Source organism: Cyclopterus lumpus, chromosome 8, assembly GCF_009769545.1.
Source record: "Cyclopterus lumpus isolate fCycLum1 chromosome 8, fCycLum1.pri, whole genome shotgun sequence".
In the NCBI taxonomy this organism is placed as follows: domain Eukaryota; kingdom Metazoa; phylum Chordata; class Actinopteri; order Perciformes; family Cyclopteridae; genus Cyclopterus; species Cyclopterus lumpus.
In genome coordinates this window covers 8527790-8545141 of record NC_046973.1, presented here as the reverse complement: position 1 = coordinate 8545141, position 17352 = coordinate 8527790, and the positions used below count along the sequence as shown (strand labels likewise).

The 17352-nt window shown below is 41.6% G+C and overlaps 1 protein-coding gene across 4 annotated transcripts in view; it reads right to left on the bottom strand.

The window, feature by feature from the left end:
- mettl22 (methyltransferase like 22) overlaps window positions 1-15224 on the bottom strand; it is a 47180-nt gene extending 31956 nt beyond the window's left edge. For 2 of the 4 annotated variants that reach the window (XM_034540484.1, XM_034540483.1), the window contains exons 1-3: window positions 15137-15224; window positions 5395-5537; window positions 3103-3316 (exon numbers count right to left, since the gene is read on the bottom strand). In XM_034540484.1, coding sequence (XP_034396375.1) covers window positions 3103-3316; window positions 5395-5500 — 320 coding nt within the window. In that variant the 5' untranslated portion in view covers window positions 5501-5537; window positions 15137-15224. Of the gene's footprint in view, window positions 1-511; window positions 621-3102; window positions 3317-5394; window positions 5538-15136 lie in introns of those variants that run through there. The other 2 variants (XM_034540485.1, XM_034540486.1) reach the window with 2 other exon arrangements.
- Between the last annotated feature and the right edge of the window lie 2128 nt (window positions 15225-17352).

The window sequence follows — 17352 nt, the reverse complement described above, 5'->3', positions numbered from 1 at the left end:
ATCTGACCAGATGACTAAATTGTTCCTTCCATAAGTATGAGCAATTGTAGAGTTACATAATTTTACAGATAAGTGTTTGAAAAAAAAAAACCTTGGTCTGTGTGGCTTTGAAAGAAGTTTTGCAGATGGGTCTCTGTTTGTCAGCGGGCTTTCCTTCCTGTTTGTGTGAGCGCTGGGAAGACCCGCCCCTTTGCAGTCAATGCGTGCAGACAGCATGACAGGGAGCAGAACAGTGAGTGCACTCTGATCGCGGGCTATTTTAAGTATCGATACTACAAAAATGCAAAATCGTATCGTTTTTAACATACGGTTCCGCGGTATCTTTTTAGTATCAATACACCGTGCAACATTAGTCTTGACCAAGGACACATCGGCATGGGCTAGCCGAGCCCGGGATCAAACCGCTGATTGAAGGACGACCCTGCTCTACCACTGAGCCACAGTCGTCTTTAGGGCCTCAACTTTCTGGGGGTTTGTTGTGGGATTCTGGGATACGATATGTCCTAGTTACCTCACCGACCTTTGGAAAAGTGTACATTTCTCCCAGGACAGTTTTAATCTGTACTCCTTGAGTTGGTTGAGTACATGGGGAAGGCGTTTTTCATGCTCTTCGAGAGTTTCTGAAAAACACAATCAAATCAATCAAATCGTCCAAACACACACACAAAAAAGGTTAATATACACTTCTCTATCAACCTTTGGCATGGGCTGGAAGAACTCCCAGAACCCCTATGGACACACAAAATCAGTGTTGTGTTTGTCAGCCTCATCTACCTCAATCTGGTAGTAGCCTGACTTGAGGTCCAAGACAGAGAACCACTTTGAACTGAGTGCAGAGAAAGACTCCTCCAGATTAGGTAGGATGTCCTTGATGGTTAAATGTTCAGTAATCGAGTCATCTAAATTGTTCTTCCTATCCACCACTAAGGGAAAGGGAGAAAGACAACTTAAGACTCCCGGATTACTCCTGCCTTGCAGGTTTCTCCACAAAGCGTCAAGATCTTTTGGACGTAGGGGTTGAGGTCTGTGCTTAAAAAGGGGTTTCGTCACTCAACTTGATTTGGTGCTTCGCTAGCAGATACACCGTAGCCTGTGTAGGTAATGGGATGGCTAAGGAACTTGATAAAATGCTAGTCTAGTAGTTCTAGGTACGCAGTAGGTAAGGCTTGTGGGCCGAAAGGTTTTACAACATCAGCTGCTGGTAGTGCTAGACTTTCTACAATTTTCTTTGATCGCTGCAAGTCTGACAGAGCTGTGTCCTGCAGAATGAGCTCAATGCTGTTTCACCATGTATCAAAGTCTACCTCGTGACTGGGGCAAGGAGTTTTGCCAGAGAACCCTCCGAGTCTGAAGGACACATTCATCTGTGAAACGGGTGCTTCACTTCTCACTATGTGTTCTACCACCATTCGTTGCACCTCTGGAGGATTAACATAACTCATGGTAGCCATAGGGGTCCCCTTTAGTCTAGCTGAATGATTTGGACCCAGTGGCACTCAAAGAGGATTTACCTAGCTCCATGGTCCCAGCTGGAAAAGCCTGGTGGCTCAGTAACTGATGGTTGTGCTGATTTGGCGTGAATCTCTAGTGGAAGGCTTGTTTGCAGGCTACTGCATACAAGCTGATTTACTGAATCTAGACAGCTGCTCTGCAGGATTTCTTTGAAGGATCTGCCACTTAGTTTATCAATCTTTTGCAGTTCACTCAAATAAAATTGGGTGGCACTACCGGTCACAATGGGTAGGTATTCACTTGACAGTGTTCTGATTTGGTATGTGACTTGACTGGCGCTTTCATAGCTATACGGAATGTACAGGCTCAAGGGTGTTCACTGCATATCCACTTTCATACTTTACACTGACATTTTTTGTGGTATGGAGATTGGGGGTCATTTTAGGTGTCATAACTCAGTTAGGTACTGTAATCTCGTCTATATCTACTACTTACATATTTGCCGGACTTTAAAGTATTTTAGGGCTGTGTGGTCTAAAAAACAAGCAAAATGACTTATCTTAATTTAACTAGCAACTACTCCCGGCGGGCTCGCCAAGAATGGAGCTATTTGTAAATATCTACAGTGCTACATATGACCAAAATATAACTTTTGTACTGTTGAGTAGTGGATTGTATATATACTTGCAAATGTAAATAAGAGAGTTTATGTTTTAAATTAATACATAAAGAAAGATATGATAATTAATTTGGGATATTATGAGGAATGTATTATAAAGCATAAGAGAGGATCACTGTTTTATTATTCTGTTTGTTGATGACAAATGTAATGATTAACTGTATGATGCATGAGAATGAATGATGTTTTATTGTTTAGACAATAGTTGAAATGGATGCCGATTGAAACCTGAGATGTTGCTTTTATTCTGAAGGCAGGATAATAGGTTTTATTCTAAAGGGGAACTTCCTGTCCTTGACCGGAAGTGTGAGCTTTGACCCCCCCCAGCTTATCGATTAGCTTAGCGAACAGAATGGCGGCATTCTTTGAACTGGCCAATGGAACTAACCCTTAGGTGTGAAATCATTTGCATGACCATACTAATAGTCGTAACCTTTGTTCTGGAGTCAGAGTTCTTTGGTTCGGGAGATCTTGAGACAGCCCCGGGCTCTACGCTGCGCCTGGCTGAGAGAGGCCTTGGGAGCAGCGGTGTCCATCTGTGGAGAGCTCTGCCTTACCAGCTCCACGATCGTGAAAGCTATATTTTTATTTGTTTTATTTTATTAGCCTTTATTTAACCAGGTCGGTCCCGTTGAGATACAATGACCTCTTTTTCAAGGGAAGCCTGGCCAAGACAGCAGCATAGAAAAATGGCAACAGTCACAAGACACAACAGAAATCACATAACACAGATAAAATACATTAAAAAAGATAAGGCAACAGGACTAAAGCTCCGGATTCACACCATATATGAATGTTATCTTATTAAACATTGTTAAACTTAAATTCATTGAATCCTGGATTTCCTGCGGCCACCGGCCCCGAGCTTCTGAACATATCTTTACAGTACCAAATATTAGGTTGTACAGAGGTGCAATACTGGTCCTGGTCTGATTTCAAACCCCCATGTTTTAACTGTTGACTGAACGTACCGATGCTTGATGTCAATGTCTCCGTCCACATCCAGAAATGGTTCCACATTTCCTGCCCCGCCTTCCTCTCCATCTTTTCCTTGTGTGACTTGAGTGTCCTTAGCCCTGTCTTCACTTGGTTCATAGTTTTCCTCCGCCTCCTTTAAACCTTTCCCTGGGTCACTGTTGTCATGCCTTTCACCGTCTGACAGGATCCTGAATTTAGAGAGGAAGACTAGACGGAAGGACAAGACAAAGAAAGTGAGAGGATGAAATTAACACATAAAGTAGAACAGTGACATTGAACATTTTATTTATTCCAGCATACCACCAAAACGGATGTTATCGTTCTTTGTCTTTAACCATGTGTGTATGTATGTATATATACACACACACACACACACACATATATACACACACATACTGTACATATACACATATAACGTATATTTATATCACTTATATTTAAATGGTAATGGTGCATATGCCCAGAATACTGTATACTGATATTTACAGATGTGATTTAATCTTGCCAGTCTAAGACGGGTTCAAATCAAATACTAAGAATTCAAGACTGTCAGGGCCCTGTCGTCTCACCGCTGTGAGAGGGTCACCAACCAGACTGCCTGAAGTACAGATGCACTTATGTTGGCTATCCGACCCCTTACTGATCGATAAAGCTGATTCAGGTATCTGTTACAATGGGCTGATCTGAAATCAGATACCATGATTTAAATAAATAACAATTACCGTATTTTCCGCACTATAGGGCGCACTGGATTATAAGGCACACTGTCAATGAATGGTCTACTTTCGATCTTTTTTCATATATAAAGCGCACCCGACTAAGGCGCATTAAGCAAAACAAAACAGTCAGTCAGTCAAACTTTATTAAACGTGTTCACAATAACTCTCAACATTGTTAAAACGTTAATGAGCATATTCACAATAACTCCACATTGTTCAAACGTTAATGAACGTATTCACAATAACTCCCAACCTTGTTCAGTTGTAACACGTAAAAAAAACAGTCCGATACCGCTAAATCAAACGTTAGCGTAACTCTGTGTGGACTTCTTTAATTGGCGCAGGTCATCTTCTTGCTTCCTCCACGTCCGTACCATTGATTCATTAATGTTGAATTCTCTCGCAGCTGCTCTATTCCCATGTTCTACTGCGTGACTGATAGCCTTGAGTTTGAAGTCCGCGTCGTAAGTGTGTCTCTTGACAGGTGCCATTTTGGGGTCCTTATACACACACACTGTAATATTATGGCGAAGCACAGTATGTATTACTCCGCGACGCTCCTGGCTACGGTAGCCGTAAAGGGGCGAATCTTTCGCGAGTCTGGATCCCATGTAAAGTCAACGCACAGATGCGTTTGGTTGCGAAATTCGCCGGACGTGCGAAAAATTTTGCCAGAGTTGAAATATTTCAACTTCCAACGCGAGTTGCAAAAGTTTCGCAACTCGCCAGCCAATCAGCGTTGAGATGCTCCGCCCGTTGGGCTGCTGGGCCGTTTTTTGAGAAAATTAAAGGCTTTTAAGTGCGGCTTTTAAGTGCGGCTTTTAAGTGCGGCTTTTAAGTGCGGCTTTTAAGTGCGGCTTTTAAGTGCGGCTTTTAAGTGCGCCTTATAGTGCGGAAAATACGGTAAGTATATATATATATATATATATATATCAATGTATATGTTATATTTTGTCTTAGTTAGGATGGCAATGTTTAAAACAGGCCTGATGTTGTCTTACAGATAAAAGAATGATGCCAATTTCTGCCACATAGTGAGGCATACAGCTTTTTGATTAAACACTGGTATCTGATCGGTACTCGGTATCAAAACCCATAGGCCAGTTATCGGTATCGGGGATGTAAATGTCCGATCAGTGCATCCTTGGGTAATCTCATTCAGGAAAGTTTTTTTTACTTCTGCTGATACCGAGTCAGAGACAATACCAAAAGAGCAACAAAGTCCATGTAGGGAAGAGGTGGATTGATGGATCAAACAAACACAAGGCTTTCATCCTGGAGGCCACTGTTCATGCCCTTCGTGAAATCTTCATCATCATTAACTTCTTCTAAAGTAATACACATAGGTGAGGCAAAGTACTTAACTTGCTTGTTTTTCATATTGTGAATGTTATGCTGATGACGGGTTCACGATTGAATTGTGTCTCTACCAAACTCTGTGCTAACAACGTGCTTTTATCCTTTTCTTGACTGTCGCATGATTTCATTTTCCTACGTATCCGTCTACAACATGCGCATTAGACAAAACTGTACTGGGTGTAAAACTGAAAATGTAGTCATACACACCTGGCTGTCCAACAGAGTTGAGGCGTGTCATAAGGTGTCGTGCATTGGGCAGAAGCATGTGAACATCTGACAGCACAGTATCATGATGAAAGGTTATCTGGTTCATGGCTGATCACTCATGGTATAGCGGAGTAGAGCTCTTCCTGGAGAGAGCAGACACACAATCAATTAAATTCCTGCAGGTTAATTTATGAATGATGAGGGAAACATACCCGCTTGATAAATAACATTTATCCACAGAGAGGGAACATTATAATTATTCATGGGCGTGATAAAACATACGTTTGCACTAAATGATTATTATTGTATTTATTGTTTTATGTGTATTGTTACCAATGGGGCTGGTAAATGGACTGCATTTATAAAGTGCTTTACAACACATGGTGGCAGAGGCTGCCGGACTGGATATATTATTGAATGTTATATGCCATACATAGTGATAAACATTCACACTCACAGCCATTTGGAGTTCAGTATCTTGGACATGTAGACTACTAGGGACCAAGGATCAACCCAGCAACTCACCGCTCTACCTCCTGAGCTATGTGAAATGCTCAAGAACTGCCACTGTACAAAATGGACAGTTGTTTTTATTTTTTATCAACATTGATGCATTCTTCTTTATTGCTTGTGTTATCTATATTTTTAATTAAATTCAGTCTTTAAAGTGAGTGTTGGGGTAAACTCAGTTACATCTAAATGGACCATCATTTACTAAATAAACATCATGCAGTATTGAAGAAGACTTTAAACTAGAGATTGAGACCATAAACTCATGTTCATTTAGAACTGAGGTAATTAATCAAGTGAGATGTAGAGCCATTTTCTCACAGACTTCTATACAACCAGAGGAGTTGCCCCCGAACATAAAAGAGAATGCAGGTGTAAGGCACTGCAGCATTGGTTTCATTTTTCAGGACTGGACATTGCTGCCTGGGCCCTATTTCTCGTACTGGCTAACATAGTAATTTTCAGGATAAGATCACATAAGTCAGGGTTTTCGGTTCCACGAAGCAAGTTTGGCAAAATCACCATAGCAACACATCCAACAATTTGAACTTGCTCCAACGCAGGCTTATTCAATCTAGCTGGATAAACTGGCCACTCCCCCTGGAAGAAAATGCCAGCTCCTTTCCTCAGAGATCCCATTGATAGATTAGATTAAAGTTTCATAGGGAGAGAGTTCTTCGAAATCGCCAAGATCCATTATCACATGATGATGACTTCCTATACGAGCGCTATCGATCTGCCCACAAGGAATCATTTATTTACAGACATTATCGAGCCATACATTGAACACCACACGCTGCAGATGGGCAGCGACTGTCTCACAAACTGTATGCATAGCCTTGTGTTTTTTTGTGATTTGTGTACAGTCACGGCGATGCAGAACATCAGGAAAGCCGCTGTATGCCGTGCTGTTCGTAAAGTTTATTTAGCACTAGGGTTGTCACGATACCAAATTCTAACTTCGATACGATACCTGCCATAAATATCACGATACCCGATACTTACGATACCAGAATTCGATACGATACCAAAAATTCGATACGATACCACAAATTCGATACTGGTATATTTATCTAGAATAGTAATTAAAAAAACATCTGTACGGTTCCCTTTTTACCAGCTTGTTCCTGCCCAGCTTGTTGAACACTTAACAAATGGCATTAATATATTAGTATTAGCCTACAGCAAGATATTAATGAAAACTACATGGTGACATCATAGCATTGATTATACACTGCTATGTAGGCCGTTCATCTGACCAGATGACTACATAGTTCCTTCCATAAATATGAGCAGTTGTGCATAATTTTACAGATGTGTGTTTGAGGTGAGAAAAAACTATGTGGGATGGGTACATAAAGCTCTCCTAAATCCCTGTGCCCCCTAATTGCACAGACCCCACTTAAACTCTTGCAATACACTGAAATGCCGGACAACTTGCATTGATCCTTAACTAAGGAGCAGATACAAACCACTGAACACAAGTGGGAGGCACCCGCGTCCGGCAGAAATTTTAAGTATATAAAAAAATTTAGAAAACGTAAACCCTAGTATGTATAATTACTGACCCATGACGCTGACGTATAATTACTGACCCATCGCTCTCTCTCTCTTCCGGTAAGCGTATTGCATCACTTCCGGTTGCCAGCTTTCTCTCCCCCTCCCGCTCCCTTTTGCTCAGTGTCTCATATATAGCTATTCCTCTGCCTCCCTTAATGATAACGGTACATGCAACAAGTGTAGTTCATTTGCTAGGTTGGAGGCAGTTCTAAGTGGGTTAGATGCACGCCTCCGCACCATCGAAGCTCAGACAGTTACGCTAGTTAGCCCACCTCCCCCAATAGCCGGTGCGGAGCCTTTAGCGTTAGCCTCTGTTAGCTGTCCCCCGGCAGCCCCCCGAGCAGCCGGATGGCTGGGTGACTGTTCGAAAGGGTTTTAAGTCTGAACAGAAGCCCACTGAGCACCGCCAACCTCTTCACGTTTCGAACCAGTTTTTCCCACTCAGTGACGCACCCGCTGAGAAACCCACTCTGGTTATAGGTAGCTCCATAGTCAGAAACGTGAAGATAGGGAAGCCAGGGACCAAAGTCATATGCATCCCGGGGGCCAGAGCGGATGACATTGAATCTTGTTTAAAACTGCTGGCTAAAGATGAGCGTAGTTACAGTAAGATTATAATACACGCCGGCGGTAATGACTCCCGACTGCGGCGGTCGGAGGTCACTAAAATTAATGTGAAATCGGTGTGCCAAGACAATGTCGGACACCGTAGTTTTCTCTGGCCCTCTCCCCAATCTGATCAATGATGACATGTATAGCCGCATGTCGTCATTCAACCGCTGGTTGTCCAGGTGGTGCCCAGCAAACAATGTGGGCTACATAGATAACTGATCTGATGAGTCGAGACGGCATTCATCCCACTTGGGATGGAGCGCGTCTCATTTCTGTAAACATGGATAATTAAATGTGGACTCCTAAATATTAGATCTCTGTCATCTAAAGCTGTATTAGTAAATGATTTAATATCAGACAATCACATTGATTTATTGTGTCTTACTGAAACCTGGCTGAGCCATGACGAATATGTCAGCCTAAATGAATCAACTCCTCCAAGTCATATTAATACTCACATTCCTCGAGGCACCGGCCGAGGAAGTGGAGTAGCAGCCATCTTTGACTCAAGCCTATTAATGAATCCTAAACCTAAATTAAACTACAACTCATTTGAAAGCCTTGTTCTTAGTCTTTCACATCCAACCGGGAAAACATTACAGCCAATCCTATTTGTTATACTGTACCGGCCACCAGGTCCATATTCAGAATTTATATCTGAACTTTTTTTATCAAGTTTAGTCCTTAAAACTGATAAGGTTATTATTGTAGGAGATTTGAATATTCATGTGGATATTGATAATGATTGCCTTAGTACTGCATTTATCTCATTGTTGGACTCGATTGGCTTCTATCAGAGAGTACAGAAACCCACTCACTGCTTTGGCCACACCCTCGACCTTGTTCTTGCATATGGCATTGAGCATTTGGAGGTCTTCCCACAGAACCCTCTTCTGTCAGACGATTACCTCATAACTTTTGAGTTTATACTCCCGGAGTGTACACCGTTAGTCAAAGGTTTCTACACCAGATGTCTAACTGACAGTGCTGTAGCTAAATTTAAAGAAGCGATTCCTTCTGCATTTGATTCAATACCACGTCTCAATATGACGGAGGACTCCTGTGCTAACTTTAGTCTGTCCCAGATTGATCATCTTGTCGATAGTGCTACAGGCTCACTGAGAATGACACTAGACTTGATAGCCCCACTGAAGAAAAAGACAGTGAGGCAAAGGAGGTTTGCTCCCTGGTATAACCCTCAGACCCGCGACCTAAAGCAAACTTCACGAAAGCTTGAAAGCATATGGCGTTCCACCAATCTGGAAGAATCACGCTTAGTTTGGCGAAACAGCCTTAAAACATATAAAAAAGGCTCTCTGTAATGCCAGAGCAGCCTATTACTCATCAGTAATAGAGAAAAATAAGAACAACCCCAGGTTTCTCTTTAGCACTGTAGCCAGGCTGACAGAGAGTCACGGCTCTGTGGAGCCGTGTATTCCTATAGATCTCAGTAGTAATGATTTCATGAACTTCTTCAATGAATAGATTTTAACTATTAGAGGCAAGATTGATGATCTCTTGCCCTCAACTACTGCCGATCTGTCATCAAGAGGAGTGGCCTTGGAAACGGCTGTATGCCCTGGTGTATATTTGGATAGCTTTTCTCCCATTAACCTAGACCAATTGTCCTCAACGGTTTCTACTTCTAAACCGTCTACCTGTCTCTTAGACCCCATCCAAACGAGGCTGCTTAAAGACGTGTTGCCTTTAATTGGCACCTCTCTGTTGGATATTGTTAATGTGTCTTTGCTAACAGGGCATGTACCACATTCCTTCAAAGTAGCTGTAATTAAACCTCTCCTGAAAAAGCCCACTCTTAATCCAGAGGTGTTGGCTAACTACAGACCGATCTCTAACCTTCCCTTCCTCTCTAAGATCCTTGAGAAAGTAGTCGCAAATCAGTTGTATGACTTTCTACATCAGAATAGTTTATTTGAGGAGTTTCAGTCAGGATTTAGAAAACACCACAGCACAGCGACAGCACTGGTGAAAATTACAAATGACCTCCTAATTGCATCAGATAAAGGACTCATCTCCGTACTGGTATTATTAGACCTTAGTGCTGCGTTCGACACCATTGATCATGACATCCTATTACAGAGACTGGATCAGTCGATTGGCATTTCAGGTACTGCACTAAGTTGGTTTAAATCCTATTTATCAGATCGATTTGTAAACAATGAATCCTCAATGACCACCAGCGTTAATCACGGAGTTCCACAAGGTTCTGTGCTTGGACCAATTTTATTTACCTTATATATGCTTTCTTTGGGCAATATTATCAGGAAACACTGCATAAACTTTCATTGCTATGCAGACAATACTCAATTATATCTATCGATCAAACCAGAGGAGACCAACCAGCTCGCTAAAATTCAAAAATGTCTTAAAGACATAAAAACATGGATGACCTGCAACTTCCTGATGTTAAACTCAGACAAAACTGAAGTTATTTTACTCGGCCCTGAACACCTCAGAGATCAATTATCTGGTGATGTAGTTTCTGTAGATGGCATTGCCCTGGCATCCATAACCACTGTAAAGAATCTCGGCGTTATCTTTGACCGAGACTTGTCCTTTAACTCCCACGTTAAGCAAATCTCAAGGACTGCATTTTTTCATCTACGTAAAATTTCAAAAATCAGGCACATCTTGTCTCAAAAAGATGCAGAAAAGCTGGTTCACGCGTTTGTTACTTCCAGACTAGATTACTGCAACTCCTTATTATCAGGCTGCTCTAATAAGTCTCTTAAATCCCTCCAGTTGATCCAGAATGCTGCAGCTCGTGTACTCACAAAAACTAAGAAAAGAGATCACATTAGGCGACTGTGGGTCAGTGGTTAGCAGGTCCGTCTTTCAGTCAGGGGGTTGGTGGTTCAATCCCTGCCCTAGTCGATGTGTCCTTGAGCAAGACACTTAACCCTGATCTGTTCCCTGTAGCTGTGTCTACAGTGTATGAATGTAACATGATTTTAAGTCGCTTTGGATAAAAGCGTCAGCTAAAATGACATGTAATGTAATGTAACATTACTCCTGTATTAGCTGCTCTGCACTGGCTCCCTGTGAAATCAAGAATCACATTTAAAATTCTTCTCCTCACCTACAAAGCCTTGATTGGTGATTCACCATCATATCTTAAGGAGCTTGTAGTACCATATTGCTCGTGGTTCCTAGAGTCCTAAAAAGTAGGATGGGAGCAAGATCCTTCAGTTATCAAGCTCCTCTTTTATGGAACCAGCTTCCACTTTCAGTCCGGGAGGCAGACACAGTCACCTCATTCAAGAATAGACTTAAGACTTTCCTGTTTGATAGTGCTTATAGTTAGGGCTGAATCAGGTTTGCCCTGGTCGAGCCCCTTGATATGCTGCTATAGGCTTATAGGCTGCTGGGGGATGTTTTAGGATACACTGAGCACCTATCTCCTCTTCTCTCTCTCCTTATGGATGAATTTACATCTCTCCATTGCACCTTATTAACTCTGCTTCCTCCCCGGAGTCGTTGTGACTTCACGTCTCATAGGGTCCATTGGACCTGGTGGTGTCTGATGCCTGGTGAGGCGGCCTCCCGCGTTGGCCCTGCTGATGCGCCCCGCCCCCCCCTCCTCTCTACCTCCTTCTGTTTCATGGATTGGAGCTCCATTCATACATTGTCATATTCATGTAATGTGTTTATGTAACTTTGTAATGCTGTTCATTCTGTACACATGACATCTATTGCATCCGTCCATCCGGGGAGAGGGATCCTCCTCCTGAAGGTTTCTCCCCTTTTTTCCCTGTCAAAGGTTATTTTTGGGGAGTTTTTCCTGATTCGATGTGAGGTATGTGTACAGATTGTAAAGCCCTCTGAGGCAAATTTGTAATATTGGGCTATACAAAATAAACTGAATTGAATTGAATTGGGGTGTGCATCATGTTTATAAATCACATTTGCTTAACTGTTGTTCTTTGAACTCTTTGAACAGTTCGGGGTGTCTGTCTGCTAGGTGTTTTGCCATGTTTGACATGTTGCCTCCCTTGATCTGTGTGGCTTTAAAACACGTTTTGCAAACGGGTCTCTGAAGGTCAGTGGGCTTTCCTTCACTATCTGTAACGTAGCCAAAGTACTTCCAGATATTACTTCTGGCATCTTTTTTTTCAAAAAGCCGAGGACGGTCGGCAAATGCGCCCGCACATAACGCCATGTTGTCTCCCTGTGTGAGAGAGTGGCAGTTTCTCAATATGCGTTCTTGTCCGTACTTGTGTTCTCGTGGACTTGTGAAACGTCAGTCGCGGCCCAAGTACTGTTCCAATTCAAAAGTTCGCTTCTCGCAAAGCACGGTAAAAATGCCAGGATGTGACTTGATCCGCCCAGAGACTTGTGCGTACTTTGGACAGCCAATATCCCACAATGCATTTTGCATCAGCGACGGGGAACAATGGCGGAGGAGAAAATACTCAAATGAAAGTTGACTTTTTCTAAATACTACTGTTGTTGAGTCACGGAATGTAATTTTAGGATGTTTTCAGGCGAGAAGTTATTAGTTTAAGCATCAAATCTGTTGTCGGTTTCGGAGATTTGAGCGAGCCTGCAGCCCCGGGCGGTCAGCGCTCAGTGTGGCCACCGAGAACAGCCTGATGTCGGCAGGACTTTTTTAAACGATCCGCTGGCTCTGATGTCTCCGTAGCGGTTACACATGAGATATCATTAAGGTTTAGAGCACAACGAGTTCATTATTATTATTATTAGTTAAATCCTCTAACTGAGGGTTGCAATTACATACACATATATATATATATATATATATATATATATATATATATATATATACACACACACACACACACACATACATATACATATACACACATTTAAAAAACACACAATTCAAAATAAAATAATTATATTTTAAAAGAAAACGAAAAAAGCAGGGTTGTCATATTTAATTTACAATGAATAATTGGAGTAAACTCATGAGCACGAACAGCTGACACGTCATCAAGTTCACTGCTGTTCCAATTGCAGAAAGACCGTCCTGCGTCCTCCCGGACTCCAAAAGAACACAAGTCTGTACTCAGCGTACTTTGGATTGAGAAACGGCCAGTGCTGCCTGTGTGAGCGCTGTGCAGCACCGCCCCCTTGCAGTCAACGCATGCAGGCAGCATGACAAGAGAGCAGAGCAGAGAGCGCGCTCTGATCGCGCGCTATGTTAATAAAGTATCGATACTAAAAATATGCAAAACCGTATCATTTTGAACGTACTGGTAACGCGGTACTTTTTAAGTATCGGAACACCGTGAAACCCTATTTAGCACTTAAGAAACACACAGCCAAGATAACAAAGGAGTGGCTTCGGGACAACTCTGTGAATGTCCTTGAGTGGCCCAGCCAGAGCCCTGACTTGAACCCGATTGAACATCTCTGGAGAGATCTGAAAATGGCTTTGCACCGACGCTCCCCATCCAACCTGATGGAACTTGAGAGGTTCTGCAAAGAAGAATGGGAGAAACTGCCCACGAATAGGTGTGCCAAGCTTGTGGAATCATACCCAAGAAGACTTGAGCCTGTAATTACTGCCAAAGGTGCTTCAACAAAGTATTGAGCAAAGGCTGTGAATACTTATGTACATGTTATGTTTTCGTTCTTTATTATTAATAGATTTGCAAAAATTAGCAAAAAACTGTTTTCACTTTGTCATTATGGGTTTTGGAATAAGGCTGTAACATAACAAAATGTAGAAAAAGTGAAGCGCTGTGAATACTTTCCGGATGCACTCTGTATGTATGTATGTATGTATGTATGTATGTATGTATGTATGTATGTATATATATATATATATATATATATATATATATATATATATATATATATATATATATATACATACATACACACACACACATATGTATATATACATGTGAGGACTGGCACGCGCAACTATCCTGAGTACTGAAGTCTGGTTCGAATTAACGAGATTGTTCCAATAATCTAATTCAATCATATAATAATCCAATCCATTAATATGTTCTGCTGCTTAGAGACAGCTGCAATTTCTCCTGACAGAAAGTTGAGCAATTTTGTTCAACTCCTTGTCCTCGTTGTCCTTGTTCAAGACATTTTTTTTATATTTGTTTAATGTATGCGGAAAATACCAAGCAAAGTATTTGTAGTCAAAGAAGCCAGCCCAGGAAACATTTTTGGTTGCATTTAGAGTTTTTCTCAATTTCTTAAAAGTGAATTGAGTGGGAGTAATATCATTGGCCTCGCAGCATTTTGGAAAATGTTTTTTTTATAACTTTCATATTGGATCCACCCCCAAACTGATAATAGTAAAAATATTAACTTTTAAAAAAGGGACAACATCCCTTTCCGCCTATAATTCATGCGTGTTTAAGTACTTCAGTTTCAAAGGTGGACAACAGTATAGATACAATATGTGCTTTATTGTATACAATAACTGTCTCTGAACATAGAGTCCAGATTTACTGACATTCTGATTATTACTTCCAGAGATACATGTGATATGACCGACACAGTCCCTCTTGAGGAAGGCTACATGTTCACTGTTTTCGAGGATCATCAACCAAAAACGATCTTTGCAGTAAGATATGTGTATTACACGGGGAGTGGTCTCAAAAAAATTAACGCCTGTTGTGTTCCTCTACTAGAAATGTTTCAGTGACATCTGTCTTCATAATTAATCATAATCATAATTAATCTGTAATGACCTGAACGTTATCCAAATGTAGTGTCTAAGTGTATTGTATATGCACAAAACGTACATATTCATCCAGTTCATATGAATCTTACCGTAGCTTGACTTGTAGATATACTTTTTATTTAATTTGTATTGGTGCTTTCTATATATCACGATATACCCTTTTTTCAACACACTCGGTCGATCCTTTCCTTTATATGCGCAACATGTCTGCAGGAACCTGATGAGCATATAGTTAGATAATTACATTTAAGCCGAACACGTCACAGTTACAGTAGCAAGAAGTCCCATAACTGTTCTCATCTAGTTTCAAACCAAACTAATCTGCAGCTGCGAGAGGTTTTAGCAAATAAAAAAGTGCCTTACCTGCTAGATAACATCGGTGGAAAGCACAGTACACGCCTCCTCAGTCATAGGTCGCTGAGGTTGAAACTAGTGCACCCTCTAAGTCGTCCGGACTTGAAAATACAAACATGGCTTCCGTTCCGTCAGAAAAAAAAGGTGGAGCTGTCGATCATTATAATAATAATAATAATAATAATATTGTTATTATTATTATTATTATTATTATTATTACATTAAAAAACAAGTTTACAAGTGGTTTGATAGACAAAGCAAGGCAAAAATAACAGCAAAGGTAAATTTAAACTCTGATAAAATAGTAAAATAAATTAAACAATACAGCCAATCGACACAAAAAGAACAAACTAAGAAAGAAATAAAAACATTATTTTGTTTTGAGAAAAACGAGTAAATTGATTATGTGACAGTTAATGGTTGGTTTTATCTTTACTCCCATGATGTTTTAATTGCAACTGACTGTCTTTGAGCTCTCTTGAGGTATGGATCGTAGCCAGCAATACAGAATCTGACTGTAGTTATGGATGATTTAAAATGAGTTGAACTCTGATGGTGAGTTGTGTTGTTCTTCCTTTAAAATAAAAAAATGTTCAACTTAAAAATTGAGCAATTCAAAGCTCATGATTGTATAGTAAAAATGAATTGCTCACACCAACGACAAGTGTATCACATATGCATCTGAGGAAAATAATTAGTGCTGCTCTTCTTTTCTCAACAAGCATACATTTTAATTACTTAGGCATCCCAAACTCCTGCAGCACCCCCCACAAAAACGCCTTCTGACTGGTTTGGCTCCCAGGACCCCTCCAGTAGTCTTGCGAGGGTAAAGAGATGGTCCATTGTTCCACGACCGGGACGGAATCCGCACTGCTCCTCTTGAATCTGAGGTTTGACAAATGGTCAGAGCCTCCTTTACAGCACCCTGGCATAAGCTTTCCCCGGGAGGCTCAGTCGTGTCCAATAGGGTCGATTGGACCTGGATGTGTCTGAAGCTGGTCCTGGGTCCTTGCTCCTGCTTCCTGCATCCAACTTCTGGCCTGGACCCGGCCTCCTTCCCAATGGCCCTGCCTCCTTCTCTGTGCCTCCTTCCTCAAAGGCCGACCTCATTGGTCTGGCCTCTTTCGCATGCCTCATACCTGGTGGGCCGGCCTCCTGCCCCTCCTGCCATGGCCCTGCTGATGTGAAAACACGGTAAGGAGCTCGGACATCAGGAGGGAACTTGGAGTTGAGGCGCTACACCTTTGTGTCAAAAGGAGTCAGGTTAGAATACATTCTACAATTTTTCATCAGCAGAGCCAAGGCAGGAGGCCGACTCACCAGGCAGGAGGCATCAGACACAGCCAGGTCCAATGGACCCTATGAGACGTGAAGTCACAAAGACTCCGAGGAGGAAGCAGAGTTAGTAAGGTGCAATGGAGAGATGTAAATTCATCAATAAGTAGAGAGAAAAGATGAGGTAGGTGCCCAGTGCATCCTAAAACATCCCCCAGCAGCCTATAAGCCTATAGCAGCATATCTAAGGGATGGACCAGGGCAAACCTGATTCAACCCTAACTATAAGAACTATTAAAAGAGGAAAGTATTAAGTCTACTCTTAAATGTGGTGACTGTGTCTGCCTCCCGGACTGAAAGTGGAAGCTGGTTCCATAAAAAAGGAGCTTGATAACTGAAGGCTCTGGCTCCCATCCTACTTTTTACTCCCTCAAGCCAAATGTGGCTCAGCTGTGTGAGAGGAAGCACTGCCAGGTCTGTGGCAGCAAGGAATAGACAAGAGAAGCCCATGTTCTGAAGAACCTGTTCAACCGTTCATGTTCTGCAGAGCCGTTCATGTTCATTCATGCTCATTCATGTTCTAAATTGTTATTAATAAAGATTGAGAAGATTGGATCAGTTATACTTTTTTTTTTTAATACTTGATGCGGCCCAGCCTCACCCAGACTCTACCTATAGCGGCCCCCAGGAGTTTGAGACCCCTGCTGTAATAGGATGTCATGATCAATGGTGTTGAACCTACACTAAGGTCTAACAAAACAAGTACAGAGATGAGTCCTTTATCTGATGCAATTAGGAGGTCATTTGTAATTTTCATCACTGCTGTCTCTGTGCTGTGGTGTTTTCTAAATCCTGACTGAAACCTCCTCAAATAAACTATTTTAATGTAGAAAGTCAAACAACTGATTTGCGACTACTTTCTCTAGGATCTTAGAGAGGAAGGGAAGGTT